The following is a 16,154-nucleotide window of genomic DNA, read 5'->3' on the forward strand; positions in this document are numbered from 1 at the left end:
AGAAAAAAGTAATGTGCATTCACATTTTATTAAAATCATAATACAAGCTTTACTAGTGAAACGAGTTTTGTACACATGGCGGTGGCATATATAAGACAGCTGCAGAAGCAAAAGTTAGATGCAGGACGAGAAGTTGATTCCACATAAGGAAATATCGAATCTAATAAGAATAATATAGTACGAAAAGAATTTTATGGATCCTAGACCTTAAATATATTTCTGTTGAGAAGTGTCAGCACGAGGGTAATTTTTGACCTACCTGAGGTGATGTAGAGCCGCAGGCTAATCAGTTCATAATATATTGTCCACAAATTTCAACACAGACTCGCAAATTAAATCACTACGGGATGGTGGGAGATTTTTCGAAAACTAGAAAAGAAATTTTCATTCGAAGATGAAAACAGGAATCTGTGTAACTCAAACGAGCGTTTAGACTATTACGCACTTTAATTAGATAACGGAAACTTCATTATACAATAAATAGTCTAACAAAACTCTGAAGTTGGTACTTACGGGCATAGTACAGTAATAAGATGAAGAATAATTTGTGGTACTATTTAGGTTTACCAGAAATTTCGTTGAAATGTATTCGGTGTTTTCTAAACTGAATGCACAGTTATAAAACTCAAAAGAGAAGAATTACCAGATTTGGCCGTTGCGTCTAAGCACAATACCACATCCTTAAATATTTACAGTTGTTCCTTGTAGAGCGATTGCGTCCGAAGCAAGGATAACAAGTCGCAAACTTTTTCAAAAATCGCTGGCGGATGATTCGAGAATTTCGGACTGGTTACCCAATTTAAACAGTTATCCATTTACCACCGGATAAAATATACTTGAGAGAATCTCAAACGGAGTGTGGTAGAAGATTAAACGAAATTGATAGTAAATTTCATTGCTACGACTTGAAGAGAAATGCCTAGAGAGTAATGAAACTTTGTTCATTCTTCCACACACGTTCCAGAACTATTTTCTTCGAAGTCCCAGAAATGCGTCGAAACGCGACGAAATTTACTTAGAATTAAATTCTCAGTGGAGATCTCGAAGCCAGAAAATTGATTGACTTCTCTGAAGAAGCGAGGAATATTTCTGAGGCGCTCCACAGAAACATTATTGTGCAAGATGAAGGGGCCTGATGCGTTTTTTCTTGTACAATCGGGGAGAAAGCCGTGAGCACAATTCTGTAGAGAAAGACAAGGAAAATGGGACTCCATGAACGATCTCGTGTAAACCAATAAGCGTCAAATAAACAACAGCTGGAGATTTGTACTTGGAACGAAGGTGTATATGATTAGAGCTTGTATGAATAGTTTGTTCTCTCTGGAAATGAATCTCCGTGCAAATATAATGTCGCCACAGGAAACCTGTATTAAATCAATAAAGGTAAGCCGGTGTCCAGTCTGAAACGATGTATGAAATAATATAATTTTTGTCGGAATTCTTTAGTATAGTTGAATAGCGTCAATCTGCAAGCATAAGGTTTCACTCATCCTCTACCAAAACAATCGTAAGATTTTATCGGTGTCGAAAAACTCGACTAATGTTTACGCAGCACAGAAACTCAGCAAACCATAATCGCCTCGGTTCGCGGACAAGAATTAGTTTTGGAATACTTGTATAAAAATGTAGCGGCCAACTTCGCATGCTTGTCAGTCGAGATATTCTTCAAATTAGTCTGTTTTCGGTCTCTGATAAATTAGATGTAGTGCTAGTTAACTTTATATCGCGATAGGTACCATACTTGGACAAAGTTACATTCATATCTCGAGTTGGGATGGAGTGGTATTTCGAGCGGCCCAAACATAGCAGCGCTCTGATCGCTTGACGTACTCAAACCTCAGCCAATCGCCATCTATGTTACTTTTAAATGTTAAAACCAGTGCTCAAGTGAAGAAGCATAACTGTTTCACTTTTCCATTTGTCTGAGAAGTATTTCTGTCATTTGTACGTTCGAGAATTAAAAAAAAACATTTATATGACCATAATAGCGTCAAGGCGGACTTGAAAAGTGAGTCGTCTTAAAAATAATTTATTAAATGAAGTCCAGAAATGATCCCATCCGCGGTTTCAGCGTGCTGCTTGAACCAGAGGTGAGTAAAGAAAACTCGGAGCGAATTGACAGTGAAGTCAATTTTTAATAACTTGGAGGTACCAGCATCGAATGTATCAAGGTAATGGATGGAAACGTGAATATAACAAGAGAAGACCGACCGAGTCTTCTAGAATTGTTTGAGAATTCAATATTGAAATTTTTTATGCGAGGATTGTTAATCATGAACTACGACTGAAAACCGACATCAATGTCGAGTCAACTACCACGATCGGAGATCGCGTAATTGTCCATTTAATTTCGATTTTCAAAAATAGTAATTAAAGCTTCCGAGCATCACGACCAGGATGATGAACGAACATATTGCGAGAAATGCAGAACCTCAGCTTAGCGCAGTCACGATATTCATTTTGACGTTGTCTCCCCTGTTTGAGGATTGTACAGAAAAATTAGAAATTTGGCATTTGATTTGAGTTGTTTTAACACTTCAGCTAGGGTAGTGCATTACATATCAAATATTTGCAAAACTTAACAATTGCAAGGCTTAAAGCTGGCAGTGCAGCTTCTCTTATACCACTTAAAGTGCTAAATAGTTTGTTAAAAGGTTCCTTCCACCAGCCACATAACTGATTCAGAATCTCGATGACTATACTTCGGAAACGGGTTCCCAGCTAGTCTTCTCGATCTTTGCTTCGTAATCTGACAAAGCATTTTGTTGAATTTCCCAGTTCTTTATCAATTCTGATGCATTGAAATATTCGGTGAAAGGATTAATTGAGCATATAACTCTATACATTATTGTGCGCAGATGTCATAATGCGGAAGTCCTCAACCTTTTTCAACTACTGTACTGGGGCCGGATTATCAAAACTTCGTAACTTTTTGTACTTGCGACAAAAAAATACGTGTTACGTAAGTATACCCTAATTTTGGCCTTATCAAAACATTCGTACGCAAGTCTTAGCTAAAAGCGTATTATCAAAACCATCTGGCTAACTGACCAATCAGAGGCGTTGGATTTGCTCTTCCTATAGCTCCAGTAACCTCCTCTCGAGCAGTGCGCTGTGCGCTTGGACGAAAGTAGGATGTGTGGTGTCAGCGGCATTTGCGGTGCCTGACTAGGGTGTATTTGAATAAATGAGTGAGACGTTATCCAAATAGCAATGCACTTGTTGTTGTGATCATTAACCGAATTTCTTGCAATAAGGGCAAATAAATGCATTATTCAATTGAAAATTAGAAGAATTTTTTAGAAGGTTACAAAGAATTTAGAAAATTTCGTGAATTGAAGTAGCGACTGTCATAAAAAGAAATAAATTAATTTACAGAGAACTAGAAAAATGGTTGGCCTGTCAACCTCAATATAATTTTGAATAAAAAATGCATTAAGATAATGTGCAAGTGAATGACTTGAACTTTAGGATATGAATATCAACATTCGCTTGCAAATTATAGCACAAAAGGCAATTTACATTTTTATCCCAAAAGCACCGTTTAGCACGATCACATATTATGTCGGATTATTGACAAAATTCTATCACAATTCACCGTGTTGCTACTTGATAGTAAATCAATAGTTTCCTATTGCTTCAGCAATTAGCAGACACTCTTAAACTTGTGCAGAACTCCACTTAGATCTCCGAGCAGGCGTACAGTTACGTTACGTAGCTTCCCGCGCAAATGTTTTGATAATACCACTGCAAGAGTTACGTCATCATATCAGCACTTACGCCACTCGTAAGTCAATTTTGCGTACTTACGAAGTTTTGATAATACGGCCCTGTGAACGACTGTCCTAGCCACTGATTGTAGATGCATTCTATAATTTTCCGACCCAAGATGGAGCTGGACTCCGAAAAGTTTATTGTTAAGATATGATACATTTTTGTGGAATTTTCTATGTTTCTAAATTCTTATTTTTTTTCAAGTAACATTGTCACCCATCTATGATTCCGTACTAATTAGTGGATGTTAATGTGCGATTATAAGTGGAATATTTTTCCCGTTTACGCGAGAAAAGTTTCAAGCAAATTCAGTCCTTTGGGTTTTCTAGGGTGTAAAATGTTCTATAACACTGCTGTGCACACTAATCAGTTTAGCCACAGGACTCCCTGCATTTCATGTTTTTTTCTGAAGACTGGAAAATCTAGTCATTCACTTTCCGCCATTTGCACTACAAATTGCTCAAGATACGTAGTCAAAACGTTCTGTCTCATGGAATGAGACATCTTAGGTATTGTCATATAAGTGCCATTAAATCTTTTGTGTTAAAATGTGATTGAGATTCCATTGGGTATGATCAGGATATAATCAGATCTTCCTAGATAATAATGTTTTACTAACCATTTCAAACGCAGAATAACGGAGAAATTTTTAACGAGTAGCGCTGCTTCAGTGCGGCTTTGTAGCTGCTATTCGTTAGTCTAAGCTCTAATGTGGAAGAAAGTCTAATTTATGAAAACCGATTTAGCCTAATTTCAATACAATTTCTCTATTGAGCATCCTTATAATCTTTATTCATTTACTCGTGAACTCAATAATTGAATAAATGTTCAAATCGAGAACTGAGGTTGTATTTTCAATTGAAGAATAAAACTCGAACGTAAAAAGTGTTCCCGAGAAAGAGATCATGGCCGTGAAGGAATAGCTTAGACCAGTAATAAAACTGGGAGGAAATCTACCGAAAAAATTTGCAGCTCGAACGAGCATCAACGATTTCGTCTTGAGTTGGAAAATGCTAGAATCTTGATTAGTCCTGAGAAGATTCCGGGAAGTAACTCCGAGATCGTATGAGCAGTTCGTCATTTCTTCACGAGAAGCATTCAGAAATGCAAATAAAAATTTGAACGAAGTAAAGTGGAACGTAGATAGCTGCTCAAGGAAGATGATTACTGCAGCCTCAGTGGCATCAGCAGGAGAGAGACTTGATTGTTATTTCAGCTACATAACTATAAGAACTTGTAAATAATTAAGTAAAAATTCAGAATATATGAGATATACAGCTGCATATATTTATTGTATTGACACATATTACACCATACCTGCCTGTGGTGTCATTACACCAACGTAGCTGAGATCGTTGATCCAATAAAGTCCTGATTGTTGAGGATATCTGTAGAAAATGAAAGTACAATTCCCGTTTCAAAATTAGCTGGTCGGTAACAGTAATTGAAAGACTAATATATGGTTAGCATTGACGACGGTTAAGGCATCTGCAGACAAAGGTTTAATTCTTCTAAATTACAGAAAAAATCTCTAACGCTGTGCTTAAAACGAATACGTTTTGACTGGTTGTACTCAAAATAAATTAAGTAATGGAAGCGTACGAGAATATTCCCTCTGGAGAGACACTCATTACGCATAACAAATTGGAAAAAGCGTAGTTACCAGTTGCCATGGTCGCTTGTTGGTAGTTTTCAAACGTAACCTTACACGCCCTCTTCACAGAGTCAAGCTCAATATTCTTCACCAATCCATAAGGAGAACAAATTTCATTGACAGCTTGTTTGGTGGCATGCATCGGCAGCTGAAAGAAAAGTGTCGGTGAAATTTAAGTAAGGAATTTGCGGCAACATATTTCAATTGACGCACAAATAAAACTAATTGAAGATAATGCAATGAAATTCTAACTAAATAGCAACAGATCGTAAAACTTATAACTTAGCATGGATGATGCAACACTCACGTTGGTGAGAATGACTAATTTGCCGGAGGCGGTAGAAGCATTTTGGCCGAACGCCGTAGTGTTCTCATTGGATCTCTGCGAACCAAGATCAAATCCAGCACATCTCCTGGGAGTTATGAGTCCCCTCCCCCGTCCACTGCCGGAGTTCATATGCTTCTTGGGGGAGTTGGCACCACGGCCTCCTCTTTGAGGCCCAGCATTATTGCGGAACCCGTCCATTGTCCTCGGCTCAGCTCGACTCAAGTCTTGCCGCCCGTCAAACGACCCTCGGGGAGGAAAGTTACGATCTGGCTTGCCGAGCAAAGAATCTTGAGGTCTCGGAAATGAATCTGCGGGACTATGGAGAGATCTTTGTGGTGTAGGGAACATACCTTGAGCCGGTTGAAAAGATCCTGAGCGCTCATTGTCAAATCGTCTTCCATCTAAGCTAGAGCCACCAAAGCGAGGCGAGATATCAGGTCGAGGCGAATCATTGGACTGGAAATGGCCGCGTTGACCTCCCATGTTGACACCGAGTGGGACGTCGCGCGAATTTGGAGGGTTCTGATTATGAACACTGCGGTTGTCCCCGGAATCTTTACTTTGCCTAGCATCATCATTATCCCATCGCGAGGCATGAGAACCACGCTTATTCGCATTTCGTCCAGCTTTCATGGCAAGAGACCTGGCTTGGTTCTGTTCCTGCATTCTTGAATGAATCGTAGGCGCAATAGAGCCAGCATTATTTTGACGCGGTGCGGGAGTGATAGGAGCAGGTGGCGTAACGGCTGCGACGGGCATGCCTCCCAGACCAAGACCTCGGCCAATTGTCTTCAGGCCTCGAGGAACGGCGGCCACAACGGCTCTGGTAACGAGATTATCAGGATCGTTTGGCCGCAGCATCTTTACCGCGATGATCCGATCGAAATACTCTTGTTGATGTAACATCGAGATGGATTGAACTGCTTCCACGGGATGTGACATTTCTGAAGCACATACAAGTTTGATTTTGAAAATTGTTTTATTTGACTTCACATTTTAAGAAGGAATTATCAGAGAATAATTGCATAGAATGTTAAAGGATGACTCCACAATGACTCACCGACTATGGCCTGCCCATTGTTGTACTGGATCGCTACGACAGTGCCCGCGATGCTGAACAGTTCCTTGAGGTCATCTTTCGTGGCCGTAGAATCAATCTATATCAACCAATCGTATATAAATGATTAGCAAAAAGTCATAGATATATATATGCTGTGCAGTAAATAGAACTTGCGATGTCTGAAACTGTTCTTAAATGGGGCGGCATAAATATAAATCGTATTTATAGGCTCACAAGCAAGAAAAAAATGCAGAATCTAAACCTGTCCGGTGTAATTTAAATTTAGTATAATCGAATTCACAAATTCGGAATGAACAATTCCTCAAGAGCAATTTTATATTGAATTACGTTCATAACGAGAACTTCTTTGGTGAGTGGCAAGGTGATGTTCAGAGACGCCAGGAATGCTGGAGCAAGACCGTACGTCTCTGTGCTGACGTCGACACAGCCGCCCGCACCCATCGCTTGAGGATCCTGAGGTGGAGGCTGGAGAGAGAAAAATAATTCATATACGCATGCGCAAAACGTATATGAACGACGCAATACGAATTTGATGAACGACGCAATAGGAATTTGATTAACGTAATCCAACTTGATGAACGACGCAATACGAATTTGCAATTTTCTTAGGTAACAATTCGACCGAAAACAGGTGCAATAATTTCCTAAAAATTCTTTGGATGTGGACCGTGGTATATAATTAGCTAGAAAACAATCATCACTGTCTGGTTTGAAAAGCTTTACCCATATTGAATTGAATGTAAAAATAACTGCAATGGAATTAATTAAAATGGCTAATGCAAAAACAATACATCCGACGACTTGTGGTGATTACAGACCTCTTATATCCGACGTAGATTTATACAACAATAAGTAAAGAGTGGATTCAACAAAGAACGAAAAACCATAATAAATTTGAAAGCAGCTCATACAAGTGAGACATCATAAAGACGTAACTAGTCTATTTTTGAAAAAAATAGCACCCCTGAAGTTGCAACACACCTGAGCATTAGGATGACGTGAACGTGTGTTACTGTTCATCATATCGTCGACACCAGCTCGACCAATGGGACCGTCCAAGCGTGCATCCGAACCCCTGAAAAATCGATCATCTTGTCCCCGCATGTCGCCGTTGCCTCCACGCATTGGGTCTCCTCGATCGAAGCCCGACCTCATTTCCGTCAAATTTCGATTCTCATTACGGAGAGGATCAAGGATTGGACCGCCGAATGAGCCTTGATTTATAGGGTTTGGCATCAAACCCGAGCGACCATCTTCGTTGAAGCCAGTAACATGACCTTGCATGCTCTGCTTCATGGGATCCCGTATGCCATCGCCCATCATTGCGACACCCATCTGTAGTCCAGGACCGCCCATCGGTCCCATTCCCAAGAGAGGTCGTTGAGCCTCAGGCCCCACAAGTAAACCGTTGTGTTGTTCAGGGCCCATATTCAGACCAACGTTGTGACTCATTGGTCCCTGGAGCATCATTTCCATGCCCATTGGGCCTTGCATATCCCGATCCTGGTGCGGCCTTACAACCCCACTGGGGTTTGGCGGAACGAACGCATCGGCTGCAGGGCGTGGACAGTGAATGTCGATCTTAACGACTACCTTGCGTCCATCAAGTAACGTGTTACGTAGCTTGAGAGCGGCTACAGCGAAGTAACGGGTCTTAAACCCAAGCATCGCTATGCCCTGAAATGCACCGAACCGATTTCGTTCATAGTGCAACAGTTCTAAGCCGCTGCCTGAAAGAGATGTTCGGGTCATTTTTTTGATGCTCAAAGTACGAGCTCAAGCAAAAGTTCTCTACAGTAAAAATTCTGCCACTTTCTTAACCTGAAACATCTAAACAAAAGAATCAGTAAAGCTTGGAACATTTTTATTGATTTTGTGAGAAAAAACCTTCAAGTGATGCAAAAGCATAAAATTTTTAAAAGAGGGACGAAATGTTAAGTTTGGAGTTGGATTGCATTGGTACAACATTCACGTTGTGAACTAAATATAAGTCAACACAAGCACGACAAAAATGTTGCCGATGTTCAAAAAGACAAAACGCTCACATTTTTCCAAGACGAAATCGATCAGCTTTTCCTCCGGAAGGTTGTAGGCGATGTTTGAGAACTGTAGCACAGTATCAGGACCAGCGCTCCGGGTTCGGAACTGAGCTGCATCAGGGTAAATGTGCACGAGTCGGTATCGCCGATAATCTGCTTCACCAGCAGTGGTACTTCTGCTTCGATCAGAACTCCGATCTCGGCTTCTGTCACGATGAACGGAACTCCGTGCTACGCGGTTGTTCTGCGAACGACCTTGGGAACCTCGGCTTGACTGCCTCTCTCTATCTCGGCTAGAAAGCCTCTCTCTATCTCGGCTAGAACGCCTCTCTCTATCTCGGCTAGAAAGCCTCTCTCTATCTCGGCTAGAAAGCCTCTCTCTATCTCGGCTAGAAAGCCTGTCTCTATCTCGGCTAGAAAGCCTTTCTCTATCTCGGCTAGAAAGCCTCTCTCTCTCCCGGCTTGAAGGTTTGTCCATCTCCCGCTCAAGCCTCCTCTTTTCCCTGTTTTCACGTTCCCTCTCTGACTCTCTTTGTTTCATATCTATGTTTTCAGTCTTGCCACTTGAGTTTTCCTTAGTCCAATCGGATTTCTTTTCGTTTACATTTAGATCAGGCATCTCATTTTCATTCGTATCCTGCGCAAACACAAAATAAATTAGGAAAAATTACAACCATCACAAGGCAATGTACTAAATAATGTCATTACCTGGCATCTTATCCTCAGTCATTACAGTAACCATAGGCTTAAAAGAGACCTGTGAAACAATGTGAAATGAAGAACAGTTTCTCATTATTTCTAAACATTAGAAAACCAATACATAACAAGAAAATGATGAGGGTATTAGCTTCATAATTTATCTTCTCCAAATAATAAAACCATTGAATAGAGAAAGAAAAACGTGCAGGGGACGTTAAACATAATAAAAACCGACCAGCTCGAGATGGATCTTTGTGCCGCCAAGATCACATCCGTCCATAAGCTCATGCGCGATCTTGGCAAGCTCGGCCGTCTCAAAAATGAGCTCCCCTGTGCCGGAATGCGGAGCGTCCGAGCTTTTCCCCAAGTTAACGCGCACGCGCCCGTTAACTGAAACATGAAAAATACCGACATGTACCGACATTTTATTTATTTATTATCAAAGAAAGTGGTTCGACAGTTTAAAACTTGCAACTCACATGGGAACGTTCAAATAGATTGAAAAATTGAATTAGGTATCCTTCATTACCATGAAGACACAAAAAGAATAAAATACACAAAAATGTATATATTTGCGGTCAGATTGAAAGCATCTTGAGGTTTTTTATAGCGAAATCCTGTAAAAGTTTGAGGTACAAACAAATACGGCGATGGTAAAACTCTCGGCAATACTGGGCTGACTACAACACTTGACATGAGCACAACACGAGTTACATCCAAATGTGACTATTGATGGCTATTCTGAATGGAATGATTAATGCCTTGGAATTACCTTCTCCAGAAAATATTTCTTGAAGTTCTTGAGCCGAAACTTCGACTGATAGGTTGCTTATTTTCAAACGATGTTCTTTATGAGATGAAGAAGCAACGGAGTTTCGATTCGAAACACCTGTGCTTTTCCCAGCAGGAATCTGAAAAATATGTGAGAACATAAATAGTTTTTTATTGTTTGGCAAATGAAATCTTGGAAATTCCTCTAAAAAAATAATAGAACTCTGAATTTGCGTCACTTATAAATCTGAAAATCGAACTAAAGTGGAAGCAACTTAGAATTGATCAGTGATTGAGATACTATACAAACTCTCATTCAAGCAGAAGACGATAAATATTCCATGATAACCCTACATAACCATGTAAAATTACAGAGTTCCTACCTTGGATTGATCGATGACAATCTCTCTGCCAGCAATTCGCATTCGATGTAAACTGAAAAACTTTTCAGCTTGTGCCTTGTCCTGGAAGAAGACCTTGCCTTTACCCATGTGCTTCTGACCAGGCTTACAAGGATACGGCGGACGGCTGAGTATCAATTTCTGGATGCCATCCACTGCAAGAGTTAAAGAGAGAGTTAAACTTCAGAGTTACTTCACACTTCAGAGTTAAAGAGAGAGAGTCATGGGCTTAAATAAGAGATTTCCAGCTGAATATTGACCTTAATCGGTGAAAACTTCTGATTAATTGTTAATAACATGTTTACATTTCAAAACTTTTGTTTATTTATCCCTGCTGTTTAATAAATTTCCCAAAAAAAAAAATTCTCAGCATAAGTGAGAATCAAGGATCATTTCATTCTCTAGCTTGTTTTACAAATTTGTACCAATAACACTAGAAACTTTTGAATAGAAGAGCTAAAGTTAGAATTAAAAGAATTATGAGAACAATAAGCGAGCATATAGACATAAGCATCTTCAATAATATTATAATTCACCCTTCTCTTGAAGAATATTCAGGAGACTTTCTTCACTGATGCTGTGTGCAACGTTGCTGATCTTGACCACGACGGCGGCATCCTTTGTTCTCAGCAACTTACTGGCAGAACTGCCGCTTTGCTCGTTAGCAACACGGCCACTTGCTGGGGGTTTAGGCTCCTTGCTCGCCTTTTGCTTCTTCCTCAAGAAGATGTCATGGTCCTTGGGAGTCATCTGCAAATTGGAAGACATTTATGATATATTACGAGTAAAAATATGAATGGAATTATTCATATTTCTAATATTAATCAATTACTGACATATCAAGATTATAAATAGCCACATTAAGAAAATCCCATGAAATTAGTTTATTTCCATAGCAGGTATAAGTGCAAAAGAGAATTTTTTGATTCAGTTTTTAGTAAAAATCCATTTTATTAATATCTTTTTTTTTATTGTGGAGATAATTATTTAAAGTTGAAACATGTGGAGAGCTTGATGGTGTAATTTGAAACATGAAAGACAGGTAATGATGAAAGTATAATTCTGAGATGTGACAGTAATTATGCAGAGAACTGGAGGGGAGTGCACTGCAATGATTCTTGGTTTGTCAGAGAGAGCAACTGTTGCTGTAATATTTAATTATTTATTTTTGCATTTAGAGTGCAAAAATAATTTTGAATAACATGTTTTAGGCAAGAAAACAGAGGAGGAGGATGAAAATAGTCTAAATAATTGGTGAACGATAATTAATTAACACTAACCATAACATCTGTCTTTACTTTAGTTCCTGTTATAGGATGAAAGTTCATTTTTCAACTAAATGTATTTTTATCTCCTAGGATGTTCACAGTACTACTTATCTTAACAATAGAAAATATTATTACATTCAAGAGGTGCTGATAGTACACAAAACTTTGAGCTGAATGCCTTATTTACACTAAGGTTTGAACTGTAGTTTTACACCTAAATTAAAATTTAAGCCATGAAGGGAACGTTCTTTACAACTAATGTGATTTTTCACGTGAAACTGCATACATAGTATTCAAGCTCATAAATAGCTAGGAGTGTCAGTGATTGAAATAACAAACTTCCAATTAAAATTAAAATTTTGCCAATTAATAATTAGTTTCAGCTCTGCCTCCTTTGGTGATCTACCATAAAACAAACTGACTTGGTGAAGAAAGAAAAACCCTATACTCCAAAAAATTTTGCCTTAGAAAAATTAAGTTGATGGCTTTTGAAGTATCATGAGCTAACCTACAAATGCAATAAAAAGATATCTTTAATATATTTACTATGAGACTATTTGTACTGCATAAAAGTAAGCACTAAAAATGGTCCAAGCCAACTCCTCAATGATCCAAGTCATCCCATTCTTTCCAACAGTAAAATTTTGAACCAGAAAAATATTTTGGATTACATTGGAGTTATTGGGGTAACAACTGTGATATTGAACAGCCGTTTCTCCTACCACCTGATACAAGCTCACAACCAGACCAGGTCTCACAGCATTACAAACAAGCAACTTCATTTCAAGATCCTTGATGAATTCAACAGGCTTTGCGAGACCCTTGACAACAATGCCAAACTAAACGTAACAATAGCCTTTGTAAAAACGTGGGTGTAGATGTAGTATATAAACACCAGCCAAAAGGCTGGTGTAGTATATAAATTTTGCTTCAAATAAGTTTGTAGACTTTTTCATGAGTTGACAAAATTGGATATATTAGGCTAACAACCAAGACACTGAGGCGCGGTCTCACTAAATACCTTCAAACTGGTTGTTAGGTGAACCACATGATACAAGCTCACAACAAGACTGCCACTTGCATTGTGCTGGAGCAACCCACCAGCATCCTGATCAAGCAGTGGCCCGACATCAATGATCGACAATAGCTGAAACACTAATCTCTACAGATTGGACACCAGCTATCTATCTCCTAACTACCAAATTTTTATGAACTCCGAGATAGTTTTCAGAATGATTTTTCTGGTTCAAAATTTTGCTCTAGTATCCTATTTACATATATTATGTACTTATTTCCAACAAAATTTCAGTATTTAATACTTCTTGTAACTTGAATTTGAATGTTTGTTGCATTCAAAACATCATTAATAAACTAAAACTACATACTTCCTGAAACATGCATTTTGATCTACGAACATCTTCTGAAGAATTGTTCCACTCTGATAATTTAAATCAACAAATTTTTTGGTCAATAATTGCTCTTGTATAAATAAGCAAATTTTGTCATCTAATATATATGCATATAAATACACATATATATTATACATCTACACATATACATATTATGGTACATCAAATATACATTGCTCACCTTCCGCACAACCACAGGAAAATTGGCAATGCTCTTCAACAGTCCAGCAGCCTTGTCAACACCACTCACAGGTTTTATGCAAACCACAGCAGCTTTCCCATAGATGCCATCCACAAACTCTGCTTTGGCTTCTTCATCCACTATTGTATTGAGTTCCATAATATTAAAAATTCCATTAACACAATTTTTACAACTGCTCAATTTTCTATATAGAAAAATTATGAGCAAAAGTGAGCAAAATAAAGAAATCATTCCAGTACCTATATAGCCGTTTTGGAACTAGCACATGCAGGAGACATAATATTTACAACCACAAGGTTCTCCTTGTTTCAATGCGCTCTCTTCAACTATTGGTGTAATTTGTCAAAAATTGTTCTTTTATGCAGGTTTCATTGAAGACTAGAGAGTATTCCTTATTGATCATTTTTTTCTCTGATATCTCTTCAACTAAATGTATATATACCTATATATAGGTACCTATATATATAGGTATACTTGCTAAATGCACCTGAAACATGTTGGATACGGTATATAATGCATCAACAGGTAAGCCTGATCTTATTTGTACAAATTCTTTTCACAGTTAAATAAAATTACCAGCAGTAGGAAATCAGTATCATACTCACAGACTGATTGTACAGCTTGGTACACTTCATCAACAATCACACAGTCTGGGATGTTGAAGATGACAAGACGGAACACGCATCCAGAGTGAACGTGTTTCTGTGAGCTGAAACTGCAGCTGCTTTCATTGCCAGTGAACATTCTGGAAAGAATGAAATGCTCAGATCAAAATTCACACATGAGGTTGCCCAATCCAATCCAGGTTAGAATGTCAAGCAATTTTCATAAAAGAAGGGTTTGCATGATGCTCTAACATTTTATTTGCATTAACACTTTCACATATTTTAAGGCAGGATACTACACAATTTTCAACTGACAATTTTGCTAGAATTTGACATTGAGGAGGGAAATGGGTATACATATGACAGAATGGAGAATTCAATTACAAAGTAAAAGTGTCTGCAAACTATCATTCAGAGACAACAGGAGAGCTTTTGCACCCAGAGTAGCAGTGACATCACTCATTGCTGATCAAATATTTGAAGGCCACTAAAAGTACCTACTCCCCTTAATGAATATGCTAACATAACATTGGCCTGGAGTTTTAAATTTCAAGCTGTCAACTTCTTAGAGTGAAGAAAACTGTCATAGCAAGAATCAATAATATCAATATTATAATAATCAATGATAAAATTATACATATCATAAATTTCAACATTGCAATCAGAAGAAAACACCTTCAACCGGGGCTACTCGGGACGGGTGGGGTAACTCGGGACAGTCATTCGACACGGCGTAAAACTGTTTTAGTAGCAAAACTAATTAGAATATTGCAAAACTAAATATAGTGGCATAAACGTCAACATTTTTCCTATCTATGTAGTATAAAGGAAGTTTGAAAATACTGCATTTACTAGCTTTGGAAAATTCCTGAAAAAAATAGTGAAAAACAATATTTGAAAAGTTACTTCTGCTAAGGTCTGTAGTAAAAAAAAAAGATTTGCCATATTAAAAAAATTTGCTTAGAAAAAAAAGGCAGACAAGTGTCAGCATGAAAACTTTATTTGCGGAATTTGCATACCTCAATAAAAAAAAAAAAGAAAATATCATTTATTCTACCTTTACATCATCTACAATGAAAGAGGACTTCAGAGTACTGTTAGTAATGGATGAGTATGCTCTGCATGCTTCAAATGTTTTAAAATTAAGTTTTATTCCAAGTGTCCCGAGTAGCCCCGCTCGACTGGGCTACTCAGGACACTCTTTTTTTGCTTCTGGCACCTTAAGAATAGCATATGGAATTTTATTGGAGAAGCCATGTGATAGCCTTTGAAATGAGCCTAAACTTGTTTATGAAATATTTCACGGTAAGAAGTTATAAATGAAAAACATTTGAAATCGTCCCGAGTAGCCCCGGTTGATGGTACCAAATTACTCCTGGGAACTGGGCAATTTAGGGCACTTGAAATAAAACTTAATTTTAAAACATTTGAAGCATGCAGAGTCTACCCATCTATTACTAACAGTCCTCCAAAGTACTACTCATCATCAGTTGTATATGATGTAGATGAAGAATAAATGACATTTTCTATAATTTGCACTCACTTTTCTGTTATTGATATGATATATGATATTACCATATTCATACATTACTGTATAATTAATGTGATATTACCATATTCATGGACATGCTATTGAGCATAGACAACAACCTTGTCCACTGCCAGCTTGCAGTGGACACTCGACCACAACACTACTCACAAACCTCACACAAAGCATAAACGATGGCATCAATTCCCGCAAACCCGCACACAGAACACTACTACTTACAATAGACATCAGTAAAGCCTTTGATGCCATCCCTCGCCTCCCTCTCACAAACAAAATCTACAACACCACACTACACAACAACAACAAACGCTGGCTTGCCAATTACTTATCAGGCAGACAAGCATACGTACACTACTCAGGCAAGTCATCACACA

At 38.3% G+C, this 16,154-nt stretch overlaps 1 protein-coding gene across 3 annotated transcripts; it reads right to left on the reverse strand.

The window, feature by feature from the left end:
* Nucleotides 1–61: 61 nt before the first annotated feature.
* LOC108682201 lies at nt 62–14,371 on the reverse strand (the record flags this gene model as incomplete). 3 transcript variants are annotated; one of them, XM_018171330.1, is given in 14 exon segments in its annotated part: nt 62–1,181; nt 5,092–5,162; nt 5,438–5,576; nt 5,736–6,700; nt 6,817–6,913; nt 7,165–7,290; nt 7,819–8,567; nt 8,883–9,513; nt 9,811–9,965; nt 10,348–10,486; nt 10,730–10,902; nt 11,284–11,497; nt 13,606–13,745; nt 14,232–14,371. In XM_018171330.1, coding segments are annotated over 13 exon segments (3,724 nt in total), but the record flags the coding sequence as incomplete, so codon positions are not given.
* Between the last annotated feature and the right edge of the window lie 1,783 nt (nt 14,372–16,154).

The sequence above is a fragment of the Hyalella azteca genome, unplaced genomic scaffold (genome assembly GCF_000764305.2).
Source record: "Hyalella azteca isolate HAZT.00-mixed unplaced genomic scaffold, Hazt_2.0.2 contig9799, whole genome shotgun sequence".
Classification (NCBI taxonomy): domain Eukaryota; kingdom Metazoa; phylum Arthropoda; class Malacostraca; order Amphipoda; family Hyalellidae; genus Hyalella; species Hyalella azteca.